General features: G+C 47.3%; 1 protein-coding gene and 1 long non-coding RNA gene across 2 annotated transcripts in view; one reads left to right on the top strand and one right to left on the bottom strand.

Moving 5' to 3' along the window:
• Window positions 1-20,321, top strand: part of LOC149523941 (uncharacterized) — a 36,533-nt gene extending 16,212 nt beyond the window's left edge. The window contains exons 3-4 of the mRNA XM_089780677.1: window positions 18,349-18,422; window positions 20,318-20,321. Coding sequence (XP_089636803.1) covers window positions 18,349-18,422; window positions 20,318-20,321 — 78 coding nt within the window. The remainder of the gene's footprint in view (window positions 1-18,348; window positions 18,423-20,317) is intronic.
• Window positions 20,322-23,916: 3,595 nt separating this feature from the next.
• Window positions 23,917-25,574, bottom strand: LOC142830610 (uncharacterized). Its single transcript, XR_012906016.2, has 2 exons — window positions 25,267-25,574; window positions 23,917-24,360 (listed from the first exon to the last, which is right to left on the bottom strand). It is a non-coding gene; the product is annotated as an uncharacterized LOC142830610 (long non-coding RNA).
• Between the last annotated feature and the right edge of the window lie 739 nt (window positions 25,575-26,313).

Below are 26,313 nucleotides of genomic sequence, written 5' to 3'. Positions count from 1 at the left end.
CATGTTCACTGGGAGCCTTTGTCTCCAAATCTTTACCCAGGCCATTTCTACACTGGCAAATGTAAAGCACTGGCAGTTACAATGCAGCTCTCAGAGTACAGCAGTGAAAATTCTATTGGGTATCCACACTGTCAGCTGCCAGCGCACTGATGTGACCACACTTGTGGGACTTGCGGTGCTTTTTGGTGCTATGCATTCTGGGCAGCTAGCCCACGGAGCACTTCTTCCTCTTCTGCCACAAAGGTGATGAAATTGTGGATGGTTTTGCATGGATGAGCTTCAGAGGGACAATAGACTGCACACACATTTCAATCCTGGCACCAGACCACCTCGCTTCCAAGTACTTTAGCAGCGAGGGGTATTTCTCCATGGCTCAGCAGGTGCTTATGGATCTTGTGGGAATTTCACAGACATTAACGCAGGCTGGTCTGGAAAGGTGCATAACACATGCATCTTTTGGAATGCTGGCCTTTTCAGGAAGCTCCATGTGGGGACTTTCTTCCCATACCAAAAGATCACTGTGGGGGAAATGGTAATGCCCATTGTGATCTTTGGAGACTCTTCCTACCCCTTAATGCCATGGCTCATGAAGTCATCCATGGGAAACCTTGGAAAGAAGTGGTTCAATAAGAGGCTGAGGAGGTGCAGAATGACTATTGAGTGTTCTTTTGGCCATTTGAAGGCCTTCTGGTGATGTTTGTATGGGAAGCTGGACTTGGCCAATAAGAACATTTCTATGGGAAGCTGGACTTGGCCAATGGTTAAGTGCTGTACCCTCCACGATATTTCTGAAGGAAAAGGTGAAAGTTTTACTTAGGGCTGGACTGCTGAGGAACAGCATGTGGAGAGCAAGTTTAAACAGCCCAAGACTGGGGCTATTAGACAAGCACAGCACAGGGCCATAAGGATCAGGGATACCTTGAAGCAGCAATTTGATGTTGCAAGTCAGTAAAACTTGTTGCCAAAGGAGAACCGTGACTGCGTTGCTAAGGGGGTTATTTTCATTGGTCCATGAGCTGCACTTCGTGGTACAGTGACGATAGCTTTTCTGGAATATGCTTGCTTGCTTGTTTTCATGTAATGGAATAAGATTTCTTTGAAACACATGAATTTCATTTATTAAACACAATAAATGTAGGACACGTGAAGCATGAAAAACATCTGCACTGTGGGAGACAGGGAAGGTGCATTGGGGAGGCCTGAGAATATCACAGGTTTGTATATGTCCACAGTTCATCACAGCAACTGCATGCAGATTGGAGCTGAGTGCATCAGGAGCCCTGGGAGTGTGCATGATTGGAGGTTGGGCAAGCAGATGTGGAGTGCGCAGGTGATGCTCAAAATGCATTAGCAGTGCTGGGGGTGGACCACTTATTGGAAAAGGTTTTGGGACATGGGCTGCAGGAGGGGCCAGTGACACAGCTGCTCTGTCTGCAGTGCTAGCAGTGCCTCCAGCTTGCTACTTCATAATGCTTAGGAGCCACTGCATGCTCTCCTTCTACTTCCTCCTGTTGTTGTCCCTCCATTCCTGCAATTATATGTGCTCATCATCTGCATGGCTTCTTGCAAAAACTCCTCTGTCTTTCTTGAGCACTTCTATGCCCGTCTCTCATACTTTGCAGGAGTTAGAATTTCCCAAGACTAGCATTCCCAAGCCAACTCTATCAAGGACAAAATTGCAATGTCGCAGAAGGCTCAATGTTAATGTTAGATACTGCACTGTGGCCAAACTCTTTGAAATACCTGCACTGTCCATATACTAGCACTGCCTGGGTGTCTCAGTGTGAATGTGTGTAACATACAGGGACCCCCCCAGAATGGTGTGTTCACCCCTATTGGCACCAAGAAAGACCCTATATGCAGCAGGGCAGGGGAAAGGTTTAGGAAAACTCTTGTTGTGGCACCATGGGTGGTGATATCCCTTTGTTCAGTTGGGCAGGGGAAAAGGCAGGGAAACCCTTGCCACAGAATCCCTTGGTGCAGATGGGCAGTGGGCTGGGAAACAGGGAGTTTCATTCCTGCATGGCCATACTGTGTTCTAAGCAGGTGTGAATTGCAGAGAGCACTGCATGGGAGTGAGAGGGGCGGGGGGGGGGGGGGGAATTTAAAGGCCACTCATTTCCAGAGGCCATGTCTGCCCTGGGAGACATTTTGCTGTTTAGGGTGAGCAGGGAATCACAGGGGGGTCATTTACTCTGTGAATTCCATCTAGGACCCTATCCAGCTTGTCTTGGCTTTTAGAAAAGCCGGAAAAGAGCGTCTACACTGGCCCCAATCCTCCGGAAAAAAAGCCCTTTTCCGGAGGATCTTATTCCTACTTCAAAGTATGGAATAAGATCCTCCGGAAAAGGGCTTTTTTTCCGGAGGATCGGGGCCAGTGTAGACGCTCTTTTCCGGCTTTTCTAAAAGCCGGAAAAAAGCGGCGGACATTTTTATTTAAATGCCGCGGGGGATATTTAAATCCCCGTGGATTTCCCTATTACGATCTGTGAAATTAACATGCCCCTTTCGGAAAAGGGGCCAGTGTAGACGTAGCCTAGGGCTATGTCTAGACTGCAGGCTTCTTTCAGAAGAAGCTCTTCTGGAAGAGATCTTTTGGAAGAAATTTTTCCAGAAGAGAGCATCCACACTGCAAAAGCTCATTGAAAATGTGATCTGTTTTTTCGAAAGATAGCATCCATGTTGAATGGACTCTATCTCGCTTTTCAGCTGTTATTACTATGGTGAGAATGGCCACCAGGGCACCTGTGCTTTTTCCTCTTTCCTCTTCTTTTGAAAGAACTTTCTCTTCACTGTCCACAAACACCTTTTTCCGAAAAAGTTATTTCGGAAAAAGGCTTCTTCCTCGTAGAATGAGTATTATCAATGTCAGAAAAACCCCTCTGTTCTTTTGATTTTCTTTTGGAAGAATGTGATTGCAGTGTGGATGTAATTGACGTTTTTCCAAAAAAACTCTGTAGTGTAGACATACCTTAAGGGCCAAAAGAGCCCCTCCCCCAAAGCCAGGAATCCCCAGTTCCCCCTCCACCCCCACTCCAACCCAATGTACCCACCCTAACCCCAAAGCTAGGCACCCCTAGTCCCCCACTCTAACCCAATGCACCCACCCCTCACCCAAAGCCAGGCACGCCCAACCCTCCCCCCCACTCTAACCCAATGTGTGGTAAGGTGCAGTCACAGACAGCCTCTTGGGGGGGCCTTCAGAGGTGCCGACATGGTCACTGCCATTCGCCTTCCCACTCTCTATGGCTTCTCATCGCCTGGTCCTTCTGGGCCAGCTCAGTTGGCCTCCCCCCAGTCAAAGCCCCAAGCTGTGGTCCCTGACCGCACTGAGAAGCAGTACAGACACTGAACCTCTTCAGGTCCAAGGAGAGTGCAGTTTACGGTCCAGCTTCCTGGGATACCACTCCCCAGATGGGATTGAAACCCCGAAGAATTAGATAAGGGTAAGCCACCTTTAACAATGAAAGGGGGAACATGCACACTGGTTACCCCCCCCCTCACCCCGGTAACAATTACTTACACTGCAGTTGATAGAAAATAAAAATGATTTTATTAAGTACAAGCAGTAGGGTTTAAGTGGTAACAAGTGAGAGCAGGCAGAGCAAAGCAGGTTACAAATCAAAAGAAACAAAATCGCTTGGTTAATTCTACACTGAAACCTCAGTACAAACTTTTCAAACTCCCCCTAAATCTCTTTTCCAACTACCCTTCCAAACCAGGGCTGTCTCCCCACACTGGGGTCTTCAGCTCCTTTCCTTCAGGGGCAGCCCAGCCAAAAGACCCAGGCCTCTCCCTTCCTATTCTTTTTGTTAAGGAACTGAGGATCCCCACCAACCACTGCTTAGACTTAAAGACAAAAGAGATTGTTTAACAGTTGCTCATCAAGACATCCAGGATAACACCCTGCATGTCTCTCACTCACACATTTAAAACTCATAAAGTATTCCCCACTCCATTTTATTATTTTGTAATTATGCCTCCTAGTTGCACAATTTTTACCTTAGAACTACTTCCACTACTGGAAATCATTGCTGTTCAAAATAATTAGCCATCAAGTGAAGCCAGTGGAAAAGAAAACCAGCACACCACATTTATCAAACTATCACTCAATAATTCTTCACATTTTAGGACTCATGGGTGTTACATAGAGAAGCGTATGTCATTGCAAACTCTCAGACTAGTTCACTCTAAAGGGATGAGCTGTAGAGGGTGGTTCAGGATTGATTGAAATGTTTCATGCTCAACAGATCCTATAGCTACAACACTCAATGGCTCAGGGATTTCCTGCCTTTCATCATGCGTCGGAGGATTACCTCAATCCCACTGGGAGTACTAATATGCCTGCACCAGCCATGGGTGCGTTTGCGCTTCAGGTTCTTTGGCTGATGTTCATTCCCATGTGCCCTGGTGTGTATTTGCTGGTGGCTCTATGGTGACAGCTGTGCAGGGCTGCTTTAGAAGATGCAGATGCTTGGAGGACACCCCAAAGCATCCGAGAGGATGGAAATTGTCCTCGGCTGCAAGGGGAAGTGTCATGGTCATGAGTGATGGCCAGCAGCCTGGGGACCAAGGGGTTAACTGTACGTAGCCAGATAGCAGTCAGCCAATAGAAATGCAAATAGGAATTTCAAACTGGGACAAAGGGGTTTTCCCTCCTTTGTCTCTAGGCCAGTTTGCTCTAGATACTGAGGGAGACAGAAAACATGTCTCTCTCCAAGAAAAAGCCTCTTTATAATGTGTAAGTAGGGTAAAGTTTAGATAAATCTGTTAGGTTTTATTATTTTCTGTTGTGGGATTTTGGATCTGATGTCTGCACTGTTAAAAATGGGGGTTTCCTCCCTTTTGTAAATAAGTTTTGGCCCATGGGAGACCCCATAAGTATATTAATTGGTGACTTTTTCCATCTAGTCATATGCTTGTAACAGGAGTATTGTTTTGATAATAAAAGTTCTTTCTTGTTTTTTATTAACCTGGTATTGGTTCATTTCTGTGTCCTGGAAAATCTGTCTGTGGGATCTGCATGCCTCTGACTAGGGGATAGCAACCACAGACTGCAGTTTATATTTTCTCTTTCTTTTTCAAGCTCTTTGGAGAAAAGAGCTTGGGGTGACTCTGTGGTTGGTTTCAAGTGTCCACCCCTGTTTGTGGGTTCAAAGGCACTTGATGGTGTCAGCAGATTTTTTTTATCCCCAAAATCTAAGTTTTTAGGATTTGGGGAGAAGGTTTATACCAAAGCCTGGAGAGAGAATGTTTTGGGGTACTTTTGTGGGCCCCCACTTCTGCATTGATCATGCCAGAGTGGGGAATCAGTCTTGACAGGAAGGCTGCAATGCGCAACAGTAGAAAGGATCTGCCACTGAGCAGCAGAAGCCCCAGGCAGCCTGCAAGCAGCGCCATGTCGGCTCCCCCCAACAACATGCCTGGGTCTCACCAGAGCTGCCGCCGCAGCCACACGCTTCTCCCTCCAGGCACTGGGGCACATGCACAGAGCAGCTGAGAGTAGTCTGGATGCGCAGCTCTGAACGAGCTGTAACCCTAGAACTGCATTTCTTTGAGCTAAGAGCCGCATGTGACGCAAGAGCTGCGGGTTGGCCACCCCTGCTCTTGATGATCATTCTCCATTTACAATTATATTTTGAGACTGCTGATTAGCCAATTTTCAATCCATTTAATGTGTGCCATGTTAATTTTATATTATTCTAGTTTAATAATCAAAATTACAGAAGGTATCTAAGTAATTGCCTTACAGCAATGTAATTACGTTATATCAGCACTCTTACCTTTATCAACAAAACTCACAATTTCATAAAAAAATATCAAGTTAGTTTGACAGGACTTATTTTCCATAAACCTATTACATTACCCTTCTTTAATTCTTTATTAATAAAGTTCAGTACCAAGCCACTCCATTATTTTGCCTGGGATCAATGTCCGGTTGATAGGTAAGTAATTAATACGAGCACTTGAGTTGAATATGCAAAAATGTGAAAAACATGACGAAAAATAAAAAAATCCTTTAAAACAAGTAAAGGAGATAATTATATGGTGATCTCAATTTTCTAAGAGTCATATTGGTGCAGTATTACAAAGGAAGAGAAGATATCCTCAGTTGCAGCTATTCAGTTTGTTCTTATGGGGGACAAAATCTAATGAATAATCTCCTGGGAAATTTTATAACAGATAGAAGAAGAAAATGATTTAACTGAGGCGGGGGGAAAGGGAGCATGATAATAAATGCTCCACCTAAACCACCCACGCCTAATAAGGGAGTGAGAGGACCAGCCAGTATCAATATTAGAATTTCAGGAAGTAGAGGATTGCAGTCTCTTAGGGGGTATGTCTACACTACAAAGTTAATTTGAACTAACAGCCATTAGTTCGAATTAACTTTCATAGGCACTACACATACAAACCACTAGTTTGAACTTAATTCGAACTAGGTAAACCTCATTCTACGAGGACTAACACCTAGTTCGAATTAAGTAGTTCGAATTAAGGGCTGTGTAGCCACTTAATTTGAACTAGTGGGAGGCTAGCCCTTCCCAGCTTGCCCTGGTGGCCACACTGGGGCAAACGAGGGAAACTCTTCTGCCCCTCTCCCGGCCCCGGAGCCCTTAAAGGGGTATGGTCTGGCTATGGTTCTTGTGCCAGGTGCAAGCCTGCCAGCACCCAGCCAGCAGACCCTGCACCTGGCACGGCATGAGCCAGCCCCCCGCTGCCACCCAGCCCTCCGCCTCTTCCCGGCACCAGGATGGCGGCTCCCAGGAGTCTGCCCAGGGCCACAAGAGGCGGGCACCCACCTGGTCTAGTGGAAACACAGGAAAGTGGCCATCTGTGGCAGGATAGCTGCCAGCCTGGCCACCAAAGGCCACATGCGAACCCAGGAGCAGGTTTGCATGAAAATCAAGGTGATCCAGTGAGACCCCCGATCCTGAGCTTCGAACATAAGTACCTGTTCCAAACCCCCTAATCATTTTAGCTGCCTTTTTCTGAACCCTTTCCAAGGCCAAAACATCTTTTTTGAGTCTGTACACAGTACTGAAGATATGGTGTATCATAGTTTTAAACTTCCCTTCCTCCTTCTTCCCCTGGCTTCCCCCTTCCAGCTCCCTCCTCCCAGGTTTCCCCCTCCCCTCTCCCACCTCCTTTTCCCAGTCTCCCCAGAGGTTAATCGCCCCCTCCTCCCAGTTTTGTTAAATAAAGAGAGTATCTATTTTTGAACACACGTGTCCTTTATTTTTTACATCAGGAAGAGGGGCTGGGGGGGTAAATGGAAGGAGGTGAGGGAGGAATTGGGCACAAGCCCCTGATGGGGAGGACTGGGGTGGCTCTGCGGGCTCCTCAAGGTGGAAGCTCTCCTGCAGTGCCTCCTGGACAGCCCCCCGATTGACCCTCCCCCCCGGATGTTAGCCTGCAGCAAGTGCAGCCAGGCTGTTGGCTGAGTGCTGTGATATGCCGAGTGTGGGCACTCAGGGCACTCCAAGACAGGACTGCTTTGCTGTCCCTCATTGAGGTAGACAAGCAAGCGGGGAACCCTGAGAACTGTCTGTCCGGGGTAGGTGTCGGGTCCCTTTAAGCACAACCCTTAGCTAGCCTGAGGCAGCAGCTCCACACTCTAAGTCCTAACCTGATTCCCTGCCAGCACTGCTTCCGGCCAGCCTTAACTTCAGTTCAGGGTCCACTCAATGTGGACATGCCATTTCGAATTAGCAAAACGCTAATGCGAATTAGTTTTTAGGTCTAGATGCACTGGTTCGAATTAGCTTAGTTCGAATTAACTAATTCGAAAGTTATTTCAGAATAACAGCTACAGGCAGTCCCCGGGTTACATACAAGATAGGGACTGTAGGTTTGTTCTTAAGTTGAATCTTAAGTTGAATCTGTATGTAAGTCGAAACTGGCATCCAGATTCAGATCAGCTGGAAGCGCCGCGGGTCCGGCCCCAGGTCCTGCGCGGCTTTGCTCCCCGTCTCCCTGGTCTGGAAGCAGCCGCGGGTCTGGCCCCGGCCCCGGGTCCTGCGCCGCTTTGCTCCGCGTCTCCCTGATCTGCAGACCAGGGAGATGCTGAGCAAAGCCGCGCAGGACACGGCCCGACCCACGGCGCTTCCAGCTGATCTGGAAGCGGCCGCGGGTCCGGCACCGGGTCCTCCGCCGCTTTGCTCCCCGTCTCCCTGGTCTGCTGGCTCCCGCAGCAGACCAGGGAGACGGGGAGCAGCTTTTCTCGCCCCGGAGGAGGCGGGCGGCGGGACCAGGCGTCCTGCCGCTCGAGTCCTCCGAGGCGAGAAAATCCCCGTTCGTAACTGCGGATCCGACATAAGTCGGATCCGCGTAACTCAGGGACTATCAGTATTTCAAAATAATTTCAAAATAGTGGACAGCTTATTCTGGCTTCTGTAAACCTCATTCTGTGAGGAATAGCGCCTATTCCAAAACACATATTTCGGGATAGTGGCTGTGTAAACAGGGTAAAAGCTGCTATTTCAAAAGAGGGGATCTCCAGCCCTTCCCAGGGTGCCCTGCTGGCCACTTTGTCCACACTCAGCAAAACTCTATTCTTCCCACCCCCACCATCTCTCCGGGGCCCTTAAAGCTGCAGCCTCTGCAGAAAGGGTTTGTGGCTCATAGTAGGCCTGTTAGCTCTGAGCCACCCTGCAGCTGTACCTGATTCACTTTGCCCCCACAATGAGCCAGTCTGATGCTTCCACCCAACCCTTCCCAGCTCCCAGGAGCAGTCAGACAGCTACCAGGAGCTTTATAGAGGCTACAAAAGATGTGCACCTTCCTATTCTGGTGCTGAGATCCTGGATCTTATTCAGGTTTGAGCGAACGAGAACAACCTCCAGGATCTCCACACCAGGTACAGGAATGTGGACCATTATTGCTGGATGGCTGACAGCCTGGTGAGTAAAGGCCGCAAGGACAGGTGTGGTTAAAGGTCAAAGAGCTCTATCAGGCTTATGACAGGGCCAGGGAGGGCTATTCCCAATCCAGGGTAGAGCCCCAAAGCTGCCCTTATTTTAAGGAGTGGCACTGCATCCTGGGGGTCAGGGCAGTCCCTTCTCCCCACCCTCCATTGTAGACTCCGGCCTCGAGGCGCCCATCGTCCTCCTGGGAGGGAGAGACGACGATGAGGAGAAGGAGAGACACAGGACCTGTACGAGGCCAGCATCAGCACACATCTGAGGGTACATCATGTGAGTGTCATCACTTTCCCTTCATACAGGGGGTGGAGGGAATGGCTGGGGTAGGGGGGAGCTGGGCGCTCTATGCTTGGCTCTTGCTGGCTGTGGATTGCACAGCAGCCTGTTCACATGGGACCATGTGTCATGTGGCTTCTGGGCACACGGATCCAGGAGGCTGCCACAGAGGACCCTTGAGCAATAGCCACAGGGTGTCTGGAGAGGCCTGCCATGCTTCTCACCCTGGGGTGGGACACCCTCCAGGTGGCACACCCTCCCTCCACAAGCCACCTCAGGAAGGAGGCAGGGGACATCAACAAACACCCCCACACATACACTCGGCAGTCCCGCACACAGCACACGGGCATGCCCAGAGACTTGGGGCAGCACCCACTTCTGGGGACATCTGGGACCACTGACCAGAGCACACATGGCCTGGCTCCATACACATCACCAGTGACAGAGCTGAGAAATGTAACTTTGGCTCACAGATTGGGGCTGGTCTTCAGGCACAGTGTCCCCTGGGATGACTGACCATCTCTCTTTGTTCTCCACAGCAGGACCAGCTGTGAGAGGGGGGTGGTCAATTCCACCCAGGACAGTCTCCTGGACCTGAGGGACCCACAGGCACCACCATCTCTTAGACGAGTACAGAGTCAGCACCTGGTGACACTCTAAGCCCTGCAGCACACCATCCACAGCTGGGTCCAGCAGGACCTTCAGCTGTCTTGGGAGAGCTAGTGGAAGCTGCTTGTTCAGGGCTGCTTTCTGTGTGCTGATGTCCACTCCCTTGTGCAGAACACGATACCTCCTCCTGCTCCAGCCTTTGCTCCATCTCCTCCTTCCACTCCCTCTCCCCGTCCTGCTTCTCCCTCTATAACCTCCCCACTCCTCTGTGGATGCCGAGGCCCCCGCACTTCTGTCAGTGGGATTCACAGAGTCCGGTGCCACTCCCAGCCCCAACCCTGAGCCTCTCCTCCCCCATCCAGCTCCCTCCTCCCTCCTGCAAGGTTCTCACCACCACCCTTCTTCCACCCTTTCTCCTCCCCTCTCCCAGGTTCTTTCCCCAGTCTCTCCCCAGTTTCTTTGACTCCCACAGTAAAAATACTGAATGCTTAGTGTTGTGTGTTGGGTTGTAGATATAGATCTTGTTGTTATAGTAACTGAGTAGGTCACTGGGGTCAGTCCAGCTAGTCTGGGCTTGTTCTAGTTTGTTCTGTGCTATGCAATAAAATGGACACTTGCACCTACTCAAGCTCTCTGCCTTTCCACTGATTTCTTCCTATACCGTAAAACTCCCCACTACATAACAAGTGACGATGAGGGTGGGATACCTCTGCTGCCTCCAGCAACAAAAGAAGTAGAAGTCAATGTAAGAAAACAAACTCTTTTTGGCTGTTCTGGAAGGTGGGGGTAAGAACTGACTGCTACCCTGTGCAAACTGGAACTAAGATGAAGGCGCCCAGAGACTGAAAAAGAAAAAAAAAGAGAGTGCAGCAACCATGGCTACACTTACAAGGCCACTGGGACCTTTTGAGGAGACTTTAGAGCAATAGCAGGTATATATTGAGCATTTTGAACTTTTTGTTATTGAAAATGACATTAAAGAAGAGAAGAAGGTGCCAATATTTTTAAGTGTTATAGGGGCTAAGACCTACTCTCTGCTATGCAGTTTGCTGCTCCCTGTTAAGCCAGAGACCAAATCTTACTGTGACATTGTAGAAATCCTGGAGTCACATTATGCTCCAAAACCATTGGTAATTGCAGAAAGGTACAGGTTCCATAGCAGAGACCAAAAAGAAAGTGAAACAATTGTACAATTTGTAGTCAATTTGAAAAAGCTTGCAGAACACTGTGAATTTAAGGAGATGTGAAATGATGGCATACGTGACAGGTTAGTGTGCGGCCTGCACAGTGAAGCTATACGGAAGCATCTATTAACAGAAGCTCAGCTCACCTACAAAAGGCCACTGATATTGCGGTCTCCATGGAACTGGACACACAGGAGGCACAATACCTTAGTGCACCCCCTGGGATGCATAAAATGTCCCAAAAACCTCCTGACAAAACAGTAGGGAGCCAGGAATGTTACCGCGGTAGTTAGCCAGGTCACCATGCATCAGAAAGCTGGTGTAAGAACCTAGTGTGTCGACAGTGTAGAAAAAAAGGACACATTGAGCGTGCCTGCAAACAAAAGAAAAAGAGGCCTGTGGGCTGGCAGAACAAAAAGGAAAATCTGCATACCATCGAGCAGATGCCTGATGATCAAGGTGACACCCTGTCTGAAGAAGTGCCATGCTATGTTTTGTCTTTGGAAGGGGGCTCCCATGAATACTGGGTAACCCAACTGTTGGATGGCAAACCTGTATGCATGGAAGTGGACACTGGTGCAGCAGTTTCATTGATCTCAGACACTGTATAGGGAAAAGCGGAAGCATCTTCCACTTAAGGCAACAAAGATCGTTCTGAAGACATATAAGGGAGCAGTACCCTTATTGGGCACAACTGATGTTAAGGTGGAACTAAATGGACAGACTGCAGAATTTACACTGTTTATGGTGAAAGACCATTACCCAGCCTTAATGGGGAGATCATGGCTTAGGAAGATCCCGCTGAACTGGGCAGAAGTGCACTGGATGACTAAAGAAGAAACAGGTCTGACCAATATATTAAAGAAACATGCTGCTGTTTTTGGAAAGGATCTGGGAAGTATGAGAGGAATCACCGTGAAACTGAACATTAAACCGGGTAGCCAACCAAAATATCTGAAAGCCAGAACTGTACCATATGCTATCAGGCCAAAAGTTGAAGCGCCTAGTCAAAAATAGAGTCCTAATACCAGTTACCCATAGTCCATGGGCAACTCCACTAGTTCCAATATTGAAGAAAGACGGTTCTATTCAGATTTGTGGGGATTTTAAGGGTATGTGCAGAGCAATACCCCCTTCCTCGCATCAATGACATCTTTGCGGGCCTGGCTGGGGGACAAAAGTTCAGCAAGATTGATCTGAGTCAAGCATATTTACAGATGCCAGTTGATGAGAAATCCCAAGAGCTGTTGACTATTGTGACGTATAAAGGGTTTTATCGTTACTGTCGCTTACCCTTTGGAATAACTTCTGCCCCAGCTTTGTTCCAGAGAGCTATGGACCAGATCTTGTGTGGCTTGCCAGGAGTCCAGTGCTATCTTGACGACATCCTGGTCACCGGCGGGAATGAGGAGGATCACCTTAAGAACTTAGAGGCTACCCTACAAAGACTGGAAGAGTATGGCCTATGAGTCCGTAAAGATAGGTGTGCATTCTTTCAGCCCTCTGTTGAATATTTGGGACACATCATTGCTGCTACTGGCCTTCGTAAGTCACCTTCAAAAGTTAAGGCTATTGTGGAGGCTCCACCCCCTCAGAATGTTAGTCAACATCATTCGTTTCTAGGACTATTGAACTATTATGGAAGGTTTATTTCACAGCTAGCCATGCTATTAAAACCACTTCACGAACTCCTTGGCCAGAACAAGGTCTGGAAGAGGACTGATGCCTGTGATGTTGCTTTTAACAAGGCTAAATGTGCATTGCTAAATGCAGAGGTCCTGACACATATTAATCCATCCTTACCTTTACAGTTGGCTTGTGATGCCTCTCCATATGAAGTGGGAGCAATCTTGTCACATGTTATGCCTTCAGGAGAGGAGAAACCAATTGCTTTTGCTTCATGCACATTAAGCAAGGCTGAAACTAACTATGCGCAAATTGAATGTGAAGCATTGGGAATCGTTTTCGGGATTCAGAAATTTCACCAGTACCTGTTTGGACGGAAGTTTACGCTGCTCACTGACCATGAACCTCTGACGGCAATTTTTGGTCCACACACAGGTATTCCACCAATGGCTGCTAGTCGTATGCAACGATTTGCATTGTGGCTTTCAGGACACACATATGAGATCAGATATCGGAAAGCCACTCTGCATGACAATGCAGATGGTCTCTCTAGGCTGCCTGTGCCAGTCAAACATCAAGATAGTGGCCAGAAGGAAATCTTTTACTTTGAACAGGTAGAGAACATGCCCATCACTGCTGCACAAGTTAAGAGAGCATCTTGTGTTGAACCAGTACTGTCTCAAGTAATGGAACTAGTGATGCGTGGAACATCTCTACAGAACTCTCAGGTCTCACCTGACCTTGTCCCCTACATGTCCAGGAGAACGGAGTTATCAACCTATTCGGGGTGCTTGTTGTAGAAAATGCATGTCATTATTCCAAAAATACTGAGACAACAGATATTAGAGGAGCTGCATTCAGGTCACTGTGGAATGGTGCGCATGAAAGAAATTTCACGAAGCTATTTTTGGTGGCCTGGCCTGGACAGTGACATTGAAGAGAAGGCAAGAGCTTGTATTTCTTGCCCAGGTGTGAGGAATGCGCCTCAACTGGCACCTCTACACCCATGGGACTGGCCTGAAAAACCATGGCAATGTATTCATGTTGATTTTGCTGACCCATTTGAAGGTAGCATGTTATTGGTGGTAGTAGATGCTCATTCCAAATGGCCAGAAGTCTGTATAATGCCTTCCACTACTGCTGAGAGTACTATCCAAAAACTACGGGGAATCTTTTGTCATTTTGGTCTTCCTGAACAACTTGTGAGTGACAAAGGTCCACATTTGTCTCTCGGGAGTTTGGAAATTTTATGAAAGCAAACGGGATCCATCACGTCACTTCAGCACCCTATTACCCATCCACAAATGGATTGGCTAAAAGGTTTGTCCAGACAACGAAACAAGCTTTGAAATCGGTTAGAGGACATTCACTCATACAAAAGAGTCTGGATACCGTCTTACTATCCTACAGAAACACACCTCATGCTACAACCAAAGTGTCCCTGGCTTTTCCAATGATGGGACGTCAGCTGCGCACGTGTTTTGATTTGCTGAAACCTTCAGAACCGCGACAAACTGTGCAACATCAGCAGCAAGGTCAAGTCATCAGGCGTGCATCCAGAGCAAAAGATCGAAACTTTAGTCCTGGTCAGCCAGTTTTAACTCAGAACTATGCTCCTGGAGCTAAATGGGTCCCTGCCACTATTATTGCTCAAACAGTACCTGTTTCCTATACTGTCTGGACTGCGAAGGATCTCATCTGGTGGCTGCATGTAGATCAGTTATTGACAAGTTATTCCTGCCCCCAAGGCACATCTCCAGTTGAGTTGCCCATCCTTCCCACTGCTGGTGAGCTACCGTGTCAAGATTCACCTGCTCCGTCACCACCAGTGGTGAACAATAACCCCCTCCTTGAGCAGGCTGACCCAACAGCCTCACCTGTTCACACTTCAAGTTCCCAGCCCAGTGTCAGGAGTGCACCCAGAACATCTTCAGGTGTGAGAATGCCAGATGTCCGCCGTAATCCACCTAGAGAAAGGCGGCCTTCTCAACATCTGGACCTTTAGTTGCGATTAACTCTCAGTTGGGGCAAAATAATCCCCTGGGTTAGCTGAGAACTTGAGGCGGTCACTGTCATTTCTTAGTTAATTTTTGTTTTCTTAAAGGGACGTTTTCATTAAGGGGGGAGGAATATGTTGTATATTGGGTTATAGATATAGATCTTGTTGTTATAGTAACTGAGTAGGTCACTGGGATCAGCCCAGCTTGTCTGGGCTTGTTCTAGTTAGTTCTGTGCGATGCAATAAAATGGACACTTGCACCTATTCAAGCTCTCTGCCTTTCCACTGCTTTGTTCCTATACTGTAAAACTCCCCACGACATAGCATTTAGTTTTTTTTAAAAAAGCGTCCTTTATTTTCTCATCAGGAAAAGGGAGAAGGCGGGAAGGTAATGGTAAATAGAGGGACAGCAATAAGGGGTGAAGCAGAAGCTCCCAGTGGGGCAGCCCAGGGGACAGTGTCACTGGTCTCCTGGGGAAAAACTCTCCCTCGGGGCCTCCTGGATGTGCATGGCCATCAATGGGCCTGCCGGATGGCAGCTGTGCACTGCTGCTCATTGGCCCTGTCTATGCGGTCAACCTCTGCCCCCCACCCTGGCAGGAAAGCCGCCCACTTCCTTTTGCACACACTGTGCAGAACACAGTACACAGCCACCACATGTGGGATGTTGTCGTCCCCAAGGTCCAGGAGGGTGAGGAGGCATCTAAACCGCTCCTTCAAATGGCCAAAGGCACCCTCGATGACCATGCACGCCCTGCTGAGCCTGGTATTGAATACCTCGATGGAGGGGTTGAGGTGGCCACTGTAGGGCCTCATGAGCGACGGCTGCAGGGAATAGGCCGCATCCCCCACCAGGCACAAGGGCATGTCTACATCCCCAACCCTGATGTTGCGGTTGGGGAAGAAAGTTCCGGAGTGCAGCTTCTGGAACACACTCGAGTTCCTAAACACACATTTGTCGTGCATCTTCCCTGACCACCTGACATATATGTCTGTGAACTGGCCCCAGTGGTAAGTCATGGTCCGCAGAACAACCTAGAAGTATCCCTTTCTGTTAATGTAGATTGATGCCCAATGGTCTGGGGCGTGGATGTGGATATGTGTCCCATCGATAGTCTCCCTCATCCGCAGCTGGGGAAACCCAGGGCACCAAATCCAGCGGTGATGGCATCCACATCTGCAAGGTGGATGACTCTGTGCAGCCTGATGGTGTTGATGGCCCTGACCACCTGCAGAAGGAGACAAACAAACAAAGAATCCCAAGGTGTCTAAGAGTTCTTCCTGTCCACGTCCCACTCCCCCTTCTCCCACTCACCAGGAGCAACCCCCTGCGATCACCCCAACCCATGGGAGGGCTCGTGAGGGCAGGACTGAACAATCCCTCCCAGGGAGGGGTTTGCACCACCCCACCCCAACCCCACTTTCCCTTGGGAAGCACATTCCATCTTTCCACCTCCATCCTGGGACAATAGCCTGAGAATGCCATACCTGCTTGACCAGGGCCTCGACGGTCAATCTCCCAGTGCCGAACTGGTTCTCCATATATGAGTTGCTATGCAGTGTAGAGAGCTTCCAGAGGACAATGGTGACGTGCTTCTGGAGGGGGATGGTGGGCCTCATGTGCATGTCCCGTTGCCTCAGGGCAGGGCTGAGCCACTCACAGAGCTCCATGAAGGTGTCCTTTCTCATTCTAAAGTTCTGGAGCCATTGTTGGTCTCCCCAGTGCTCCAAAACAACGTGGTCCCACCAGTCAGCATTGGTGTCCAGATACCAGTTGCGGCAGGGCACGGTGTCCAGGGCAGGGTGGGCGGCATCCAGCTGCTGGAGCCAAGCCCCCACATACCTGAGGAGGGTATGCAAGAAGGGTTGGGGGTTGGGGTCCTGCAGAGCCTGGGAGGCTGCCTGCAGAAACTGCTGCATGACTTACATCAAAAGCTGCAATAGCTGAAGACTGCCCAGAGGCATCTTCGGGTCCATAGCAGAGAGTGCTGCGGTGCCCTGAAGCAGGGCAACCAAAGCAAGAAGAGAAAATGCTTTGCTGTCCCTCAAAGAGGTAGGTAAGCAAGCAGGGAAAACTGAGAAACAGCTGTCCAGGGGATTCCCTTTAAGTACAAGCCTCAGATAGCCTCAAGCAGCAGCCACACGAAATAACTACTGACCTGATGCCCTGCCTGAATTGGTTCCGGACGGTCTTAAATGAGATTCAGTGTCCAGTCAGTGTGAACGCGCTATTTTGAAATAGCTAAGCACTATTTCAATATGCATTTTGTGTGTAGATGCATTATTTTGAAATAAGCTATTCCAGAAAATCTCTTCCACAATAGCTTATTCCGAAAAAACTGCACTGTGTACATATAGCCTTAGGTCCTGAGCCTGCCAGCTATTGTTTACAGGCAGAGTGGCCTGTCTGTACCCATCCAGAACATCTCACAGAACTGGGGGGCTTAATTTTTAATGGATGCAAGTTTTGCATTACTAAGAGTCATAATTTTGGCTATCAATATTTTGCAAATGGAAACATGAGTAAAGCAAAGAATGTATCCTGAAAACTGCTGAATTCTTTCAATTTCAGTTGCCTCAAATATGATATGCAAAAGATCAGGAAATCTCAGCATCAGGCTGCAGTATTGGAAAATGTCCATTTTAACATTCATATTTCATTTCTCCTTGCAATTTCATAGTCTGAAAAATATTTACTTTCTTATGCTCTTAACCATGCCACTGATCCATGTAGCTCAGTATCCTGTCTTCTGGCAGTGTCCAGTGTCAGGTGCTTCAAAAGAAATGAAAAAAAAGAGGGCAATTTCAAGTGATCCCTTTGCCCAGTCCCAGCTTCTGGTTAGTGAGTGTTTAGGGATACCTGAAGCATGGTAGTGCACCATGGATATCTTGTCTGTTAGCCATCACTGGGGGGCTATCCTCTGACCCTTACATTCCTTGAGTGCAACTCCAGTGATTGTCTGGCAGGCTTCTTGCTTTGATGTACTTTAAAACATGCTGTTTACTTTTTGAATCTTTGGTTTGTTGATCTTCAAATTCTTTTTTGGCCCGCCAAATTATACTTTTGCCCTTGTGTTACTGCCCCTTTCTATTTTCTGCACACTCCAATTTAACTCCAGTTTTAAAGAATTCCTTTCTGGTCTCTAACCACCAACTTTTACTCTGTTGCTTAGCTATAATTATATTTTTTTGGTTCTCTAAGGGTATGTCTACGCTACATATTTATTTCAGATTAAGCTATTCTGCAAGTCATGCAGCAGTTTCTGCATGCAGCCTCTAAGGCTCTGGAGGAAACCAACCCCCATCCCTTCTGGGATACCCTCCTTGGATCTCTGTGGGTGCGGCTCCTGCAGCTGGATCCTGCCCTTCCTTCCCACCAGAGAGCTACCAATCTGTGGGGAACCAGTTCAGCATGGGGAGATCAACCATCAGGGCGCTGGTCATGCAGGTATGGCATTCTTGGGCTATTGTTCCAGGAGGCATGTGAACTGCAGTAATGAGCTTCCCTAGGAAAAGGGGGGGTGAGGGTAAAAGTGGTGCAAGCCCCCTCTCCAGGAGGTTTTTTTCATGCCGGCCCTTACAAAGCCCTGCTAGGTATTGTGGTAATTGGGGGGGAGTTGCTCCTGGTGAATAGGGGTGAAGGGGGTGAAGGGGACCAGGAGGGAGGACTAGGGGAACTCTCAGGTGCCTTGGCACCCCTGTGATTCTGTTTGTTTGTCTCCTTCTGCAGGTGGTCAGGGCCATCAACACTGTCCAGCTGCTCAGAGTCATCTGCCTTGGAGATGTGGATGCCATCATTGCCAGGTTCGCTGGGGGGGGGGGGGAACTATAGATGGGACCCACATCCTCATCCAGGCCCCCTGACCATTAGGCATCTCTTTACATCAACTTCAAGGGATACTTTTCCGTGGTCCTGCAGGCTGTGACTGACCACTGGGGTCAGTTCACCAACTTATATGTTGAGTGGTCAGGGAAGGCATACAACGCACATGTGTTTAGGAACTCTAGCATGTTCCAGAAGCTGCACGCCAGAACTTTCTTCCCCATCCGCACCATCAGGGTGGGGGACGTGGACATGCCCATCTGTGGGGGATGTGGCCTATGCCAGCCTTGGCTCCTGAAGTTATACTTTGGCCACCTCAACGCCTCTCACAAATGGTACAATGCCAGGCTCATCAGGGCCCGCATGGTTGTCAAGGGTGCCTTCAGCCATTTGAAGGTGCACTTCAGATGCCTCCTCACTCGTCTGGACCTTGGAGAACACAACATTCCACATGTGTGCACAATGTGTGTGAGAGGAAGGGGGAGGCATTTCTGTGAGGGTGGGAGGTGGAAACTGACCACATCGGCAGGGTCTACAAACAGCCCCACACTGCTGCTACCCAGCAGACCCATCGGGCGCCGTGCACATCTGGGAAGCCCTGAGGGAGAGCTTTTCCCTGGGGGACCAGTGACACACTTCCCTGGGCCATTCTACTAGGGGCTTTTGCTTCACTCCTCTCTGCCTTTACTCCACTTTCTAGAGGTGGCTTGTGGAGAGAGGGTGTCCCACCCCGGGGTGAGGAGCATGGCAGGCCTCTCCAAACACCCTGTGGCCAATAGGGTTCTCTGTGGCAGCCTCCTGGGGCTGTATGCCTCCTTAGGGGGCTGGACTTGATGACCTCCTGAGGTCTCTTCCAGCTCTATGGCACATGATCCCACATGCACAGGCTGCTGTGCAATCCCCGGGAAGCAAGGGCCAAGCAAGGAGCGCCCAGTGTCAAGGGAACATGAAGGTACTCACATGATGTTCCTTCCCCACCCTCGGATGACGCCTGGGACACATCCACAGCGAGGGAGTCTGGCTCCAGGATCAGCTGGTTGCTGATGCTGGCTTCGTCCAGAGTGAGAGTTGCCCTCCTTGACTCTGGCATATGCCTGGCAAGTTTGAATGCCTACATTAGCCACCCTAGTTTGAACTGGGGTGGCAGTGTAGACATACCCTTACTGATTTGGGTTGGAGGTGTGAGAGATAATATTTCTGCTTGCTATTGGGCCACAAACACCACAGACACTGCCTTTCTTGGAGTATTTCAGCACTTGTGCTTCCGTTAGGTCTGCTGACAGGGAGGAGGGGACAATCCAGCGATTTAAAGGCCCAGGGCTCTCGGCCACTGCCACTGCGACTGCTAATGCAGTGGTGGGCAGAGCTCCTAGCCCTTTAAACTGCTACTGGAGCTCCAGATGGTACACCTCAGGCAGCACTATGGCTGCCTGGGGTAGGTATGGTGCACTCCAGATGGTGCTAAGGTCTGCCTGGAACAGGCTAGCCTCAACCCTGCCCCTTCTGCCTTGAGCCTCTTCTAGGGGCTCAGAGCCAGCTCCCTACTCCCCGACACTCCCTGCCTTGCCTAGGGTCCCAGCAAGAGTATTGCAGCCCCACTGCCTGCCCAAAGCCAGATCTCAGAGAAAATCCATTGATGAATAATTCTGAAAAGTTAACCAAATCATTTGGAAACATAAGAAAGATTTGAGCTTGGATAAAGATTTAGACAGGTAAAGAGCTTTCAAGTGTTTTCCTCTACCCAGACTGGATCATGCAGTATATTTTTATAGTGTTTTGAAACATTGGTATTATCGTAGCCTGTGAGCTCACTGAGCTGCTAGCAAAATCATCTTTTTTCTCTTTGCTCACCATTCCTTTTCTTTCCTATTGGTAGCTGAAAGGGCAATGGAGTGAGCTATGTTGGGAATTTCCCTTCTGGATCGTATTCCAAATGAAATGAACAGAGAACTCAGCGGTGTGAAAGATATTATCATGGAAAGCAGACATAACAAAATGCGACGGGCAGGCCACACAGCACGGCTCACGGACAACAGGTGGACTGCATTTATTACTGAGTGGTACCCGCAAGAACAGAAAAGACCAGAAAAACAATAGTGTTGTAGGTGCTAGTGAGACAAATAATTTGCTGTCATTTGTGATGATAAATAGGAGTGCTGAAAACCCAACTTTTACTCGTGTTACCGAATTATTCATCCTATTTATGGTGTTTCAGCAATCTCCCATCTCTCCTTTTCACAGTGTCAAGACTATTAAGCTCTCTCCTCCTCACGTATCAGCAAATCCTCAACATGTAAAAATAAAATTCCATCTATTTCTGAACTGATTTTTCTCCTAAACTAGTCATGTTGCCAATTAACCATTATCTGCAATGTAAGCAAACTGTTAGATTATTATAGATGAATATGATGTTATCACCTGGCTCACCAGGATCGATCGGTCTTCAGCTATCGTTAAGATTGCGCTGATCACAACACGTCCACCATTCTTCTTGTACTCTTATCTTTCTTCTCCATGTTCGTCCAAAACATTTAACAATGTCATCTTCCCATCTTCTTGGAGGCCGACCGGGTGGTCTTTTCTGTTCTTGCGGGTACCACTCAGTAATAAATGCAGTCCTCCTGTTGTCCGTGAGCCGTGCTGTGTGGCCTGCCCGTCGCATTTTGTTATGTCTGCTTTCCATGATAATATCTTTCACACCGCTGAGTTCTCTGTTCATTTCATTTGGAATACGATCCAGAAGGGAAATTCCCAACATAGCTCACTCCATTGCCCTTTCAGCTACCAATAGTCGCTGCTCTTCTCTCTTCATCAGTGCCCATGTTTCGCTGCCATACAACATGGCTGGCAGCACTGTTGAACTGAAGATATTTATACGTGTGGTCTTATCGATTTTTCCTTTGAGAATGTCCTTGATGGAATTGAATGCACACCATCCTGCCCAAATCCTTCGCGGGAGTTCTCCGTTTAGGTCTTGGGGCATATTAACTTCTTGGCCCAAATATATATACTGTTCCACTTCTTCAATTTCTTCTCCTGTTATCGTTATTCGGGCTTTTTGTAAGACGTCTGATCGCATGTATTTTGTTTTGCAGTGATTCATTTTCAGACCGACCTGACTGCTTTTCTTGTCAAGTCTTTGTAGCATGCTCTGCAATTGGTTGGTGCTTTCGGCAATTAATACTATGTCGTCCGCAAATCTGAGATGAGATAATTGTTCTCCATTTATGTTGACACCACTCCTCCAATTGATCTTGTTCATAACCATTTTGAGGCATGCAGTGAATAGTTTCGGTAAAATCGTATCTCCTTGCTTCACACCTTTCTCGATTGGGATATGAAGGGGAGTTTCAAGGAGAGTAATATCTGTTGTACATCCAGATATTCGCTTCCTTCAACAAATTGATGTATTGTGTGTTAATGACCTGCTCTATGAGCTCTTTTAATATTGCGTTGAACTCGACGCTATCGAAGGTCTTTTCATAGTCGACAAAAGCATGCAAAGCGGAAGTTTGTATCCCTTGCTCTTTCTAGGAGCTGGCTAAGAGTAAATATATGGTCGATCTTGCTGAAATTTCTTCGAAACCCTGCCTGCTCTTTCGGCTGTTGTTCATCCAAGCTCTGCGAAAGTCGGTTTGTTATCCCCTTTGTAAAGAGCTTGTAAATATGAGAGAGTAGGCATACAGGGTGGTAATTCTTAAGATTTCCTCAGTCGCCCTTCTTGTGCAGCAAGACTCCTTCCAGCTTGATGGTATTTTTCCTTCTTCAAGATATCAACTGAATCTTAAAGCGAGGGCCTTCCAAAGTTTTTCGCCTCCTACAGAAATAATTTCTGACGTTATTCCATCTTTTCCTGGAACTTTTCCCTTCTTCATCAGGTATAGTGCACTTCGGATTTTGCTGACGATTATTGGGGGAACCTGTTCTTCTGACTCCTGGAGCGCCAGAGAGGGATGTTGATTCTTGATTTGAATAGTTCTATATAGAAGTCCTTACCAACCTCCTCCATCCCTGCTCTGTCGATTACTGTCTTTCCATCCATTATAAGATCATCCTTGAAGAACAAGAACAAAGAAGAACAAGGATGATCTTATAATAATTAATAATAATAAATTAGTAATATTAACAAAATCACTTCTAGTATATGTTTTGTGATCATAATAGTAAATTGTATATTATTTTCCCATAGGTATATTAAATAGAGGCCTTTGTCACATAATAATACTAAATGATTGAAAGATTTTTTTTAATTCTCCTTGAAAATATACTACAGTTTCAGCTCTACATATGATTTTTATCTCTGGACTCTGCATATGTCCACTGAAAGAAACAAAAATACATAACTCATGGTCTAAAGTCTGTGTGATTTTGTAAAGTTCATGAAAAGTAATGATTGTGAAATTAGAAATTCCCAAATAGGCATTTTGTGTCAGGTACTGTATTTCACCTGTTGCTTGTCTTTGTCCAATTTATGGTAGGACTGGCAGTACCATTAGGGTTCAGAAGTCTCCACCGAACAAAACTGAATGTTACAAAAGAACCTCAGCTCAATACTATACAGCCAATATGAAATGACTGTTGTGAAGTGGCGCAACTGATGGATAGTTCGAGGTCTCAGGTTGTTCTCTATTTCTGGATCTGACTATTTGTGTTAAAGTATATTCTATGATGAGAAATTCTGCAGTAAAAAAGTACTCCATTTATTTTGGGGATTTCTAGCATCAGCTATATTTTGTCATGGGAGCATATATCCTTTGATCTCAGGTCCATGCTTAGTTGTCCAAGATTGAAAAGAGTAGAGGTAGGTGTAGGTACACACTTCACCTAATGGCAGATGTGTACTGTAGCCTCTGTTAAGTATATTTCCCTCGTAGATAATGGCCCAGGAAAGATGGATCTTCAAATTAAATGTGCACTTTTGAACCTTATTGGCCAAAGATTTGTAATGTCCCCATCAGGGTGATAAATCTTATCCAACAGCTTTCATTGGACGTGAGAGAGAAAAGTAACCTGCATTGTTGTGGCTTTTTGCCACCTGAGAGTAGAGTGGTCAGTGATTGTAGATCATATGTAGGATCTCCTGTGAAGTGATTTCCCATTATTCTTCTAGGATGAGGAGTACAGTATCTTTCAAAAAATTGCCCGGTTGTCAGAAAAAAACACTCTTTCAGTTTAGAAATGGCATTTGTTCAAAACATCGCCCGGACACGATTATGCAGATGAATCACAGGAAATTTAAATCCCAGCTTCATTTGCACTTTCTAAACATCTAATTTACATCCCTCTGCCAACAGAGGGGTGTAGTTTAGACGTAGCCTGGAAGAGAAAAGTAAAAGTAAAGACAAAGTAAAGACTTTCTGCAGATCCCCTGCAGCACCACTGTGGACCACTAGGGGTCCATGGACCACAGGTTGGGAGCCACTGACTTCATTACTTTTTGCTATTTCATGTTGATCAAAACAAAAATCAGAAAGGGAGACAAAAAGCCACATTTATTCATACTGAACAAATCTCAGATGTGAAAGAAATAAGCTTTTCACTGTGCCAGGATACACCTTGAATGAAATATTGTTTAGTGAGCATAGTCATTAGACTGTTTGGGATTTTTCTTTAATTAAATCCAGAATAGTAATACCAAATAAATGACAAGGAATAGAAAGGAAGGATCAGAAGAAGGCTATCTCTAAGAAACAGATAGTATATTATATTTCATTGGCTATTTCTCTGAATTCAGATAGCAATTGTTACATTTCAGGGCAGCTGCTCCAATTTCACCCATCTGTGGTCCAGCAAAGGCACCCACTTTTATGCTTCTGGCTTCATCTCTCTTGGGTGGAGTTCTGTGTCTTTCTCCCTCCTGACCACAGAGTCTGTTTTGGATACTGTTTGAAGGTTTATGAACAGCATAATTTCCACCCTCTATAAACAAACACATTTCTTCTTAACATGAAAGCATTTCAGAAAAAAATTATTAAAACAATAAAAGTTCCCATCTGCATGCAAAAAAGATTATGAGAGGTCACCCAGGTCATCATTCTTATAGGCTCTCAATAGGCCACAGTTACTCTAACCATTCTAGGAAGAACCACATTGTTCATTTGCATCATTTAATTTCCACTGTTAGATTCAGCTATTTTCAATAACTTCCATAAGGGCAACATTCTGTAGATTTCACCTCTGGAAAGTAATATATACAAAAGCAGAGTCCAACTGTACTTCTAGTTCTGAGTATGGAGTTAGAATCAGACATTTATTGTGATGGACTGTCAATTTGTTGTCATTTCTCTGGGCAACTGCAGTAAAAATGTTTGACAATATTGTGGTGATGTCTGTATGACTCAATGGACACACAGTAAAAAACAGTTAATAGATGAGGCCTTCTATCTGTGATGTCCAGTGACTATTCAATGCTTAAGGTGCTTGTAGACAATTTCCTTTATTCTGTATCCAGGTCCAACTTCCTGTGGATAACAGGAATTTCACAGTGTCCCTCTGTGACGCCCCACACCGCTCAGCGACGTCTGTCCCGAGGGCTTTCCCCTGTTCTATGGCTCCAAGTTCCTCAGTTTCCCCTATTTGCGAGTTTATCTTCATTTTCCCTCTCCCTAGCAAGGCGGGAGGGGAAGGGGGGCCTGGGCCCGCCCACTCTCACGGGCCCCAGCCCAGGGCCCTAAGGGTTCTGGACCAGTAGTCCCGAACCCGGCTGACGGGGTGCGAACCCGTAACTCGTCAGCCCACCAGTCAATCCTGTCTCTGCCCTGGGCTGCTTCCTTCCCCTCCGGCTCCAGCGCTCCCTGGCCCCCACTGCCCGTTCCGGCCGCTTACCGGGCTGGGTGGTGCTGCCGCTGGGTTGCTCCTCCGGTCGGTGTGGCACTCCTCTCGACCCCTCCGCTTCCCCCTTTCCTCGGGGCTACGGGGCCATTTTAAAGTTGGCGCTGGGGTCGCGGCCCCTGTGTCCTGTGGCAGTCCCGCCCCTCTCGCCGGGGCGTCCTCCCGTTGCCGGGGCGACGTGGTCCTGGTCTCCTGGGCGCCCGGGTGACGTCATCCGGGGAGCCTGGGGCCGGCGCTCCCTGTGCTGCCGCCGAACAATGCGGGCAGCGGCGGGCGGCGCACGGCCTCCCGCTATACAGCGCGGCTGGGACGGGGGCCTCCGTCACACCCTCTCTATCTGGGAAGTTCAGCCTTTGAAGGCACAGTCCCAATACCATAGTATCCCAATCTGTACTTATTGGGTCAATTTTTAAGAAATATCTTTCTCTATTATAACAATGATTTCTCTTAGCTAAAATGTATCCCATGGTTAATTACCTTTAACAAAAGTTAGAACACTGACACACGAGATAATTCTTGAAGCAATCCAAGCAAACCCTAAAGTCCTAACATTTAGTTCATGTCACTTAAGGTTACTGATTGATCCTGTAAGGATAAAATTAAAGCAAAGGATATCAATATTATTGACTTGAAGTTTGATTGAAATTTCACCCAAGATTCTGAAGACAGAGGCATTTGTATTTCATTGACCTACTGGTACACACATCGAAGTAAAACACTAACTGCTAATTATTTATTTGTTAATTTTGTGTATCATGTGGTTCCAAAAACAATAAGTTGAAACTGAGAGAGTGCTTTATATATTGCCACAGCGGCCATTATAGTTACTTAGGAAGCATTTGTGCTTTATTACTTCTGTTAACTCTTCAGAGCTAATATGCTGTAAGATGGAAGTCAAGTGTTTAAAAGTACCATGGTACTGGAAAGAAGTATGGGAGTGACTATTCTAATAATGACCAATGTGAACTGTCAATTTTGCTGATTAACCATACAGTTAGTAACTTGGCTGCAGTGGGTGACAGGTATCAATTCTGTGCACAT

The sequence above is a fragment of the Pelodiscus sinensis genome, chromosome 9, assembly GCF_052426305.1.
Source record: "Pelodiscus sinensis isolate ZL-2025 chromosome 9, ASM5242630v1, whole genome shotgun sequence".
In the NCBI taxonomy this organism is placed as follows: Eukaryota; Metazoa; Chordata; order Testudines; family Trionychidae; genus Pelodiscus; species Pelodiscus sinensis.
The sequence above is the reverse complement of the archived record's forward strand: the minus strand, read 5'-3'. Positions and strand labels throughout refer to the sequence as shown.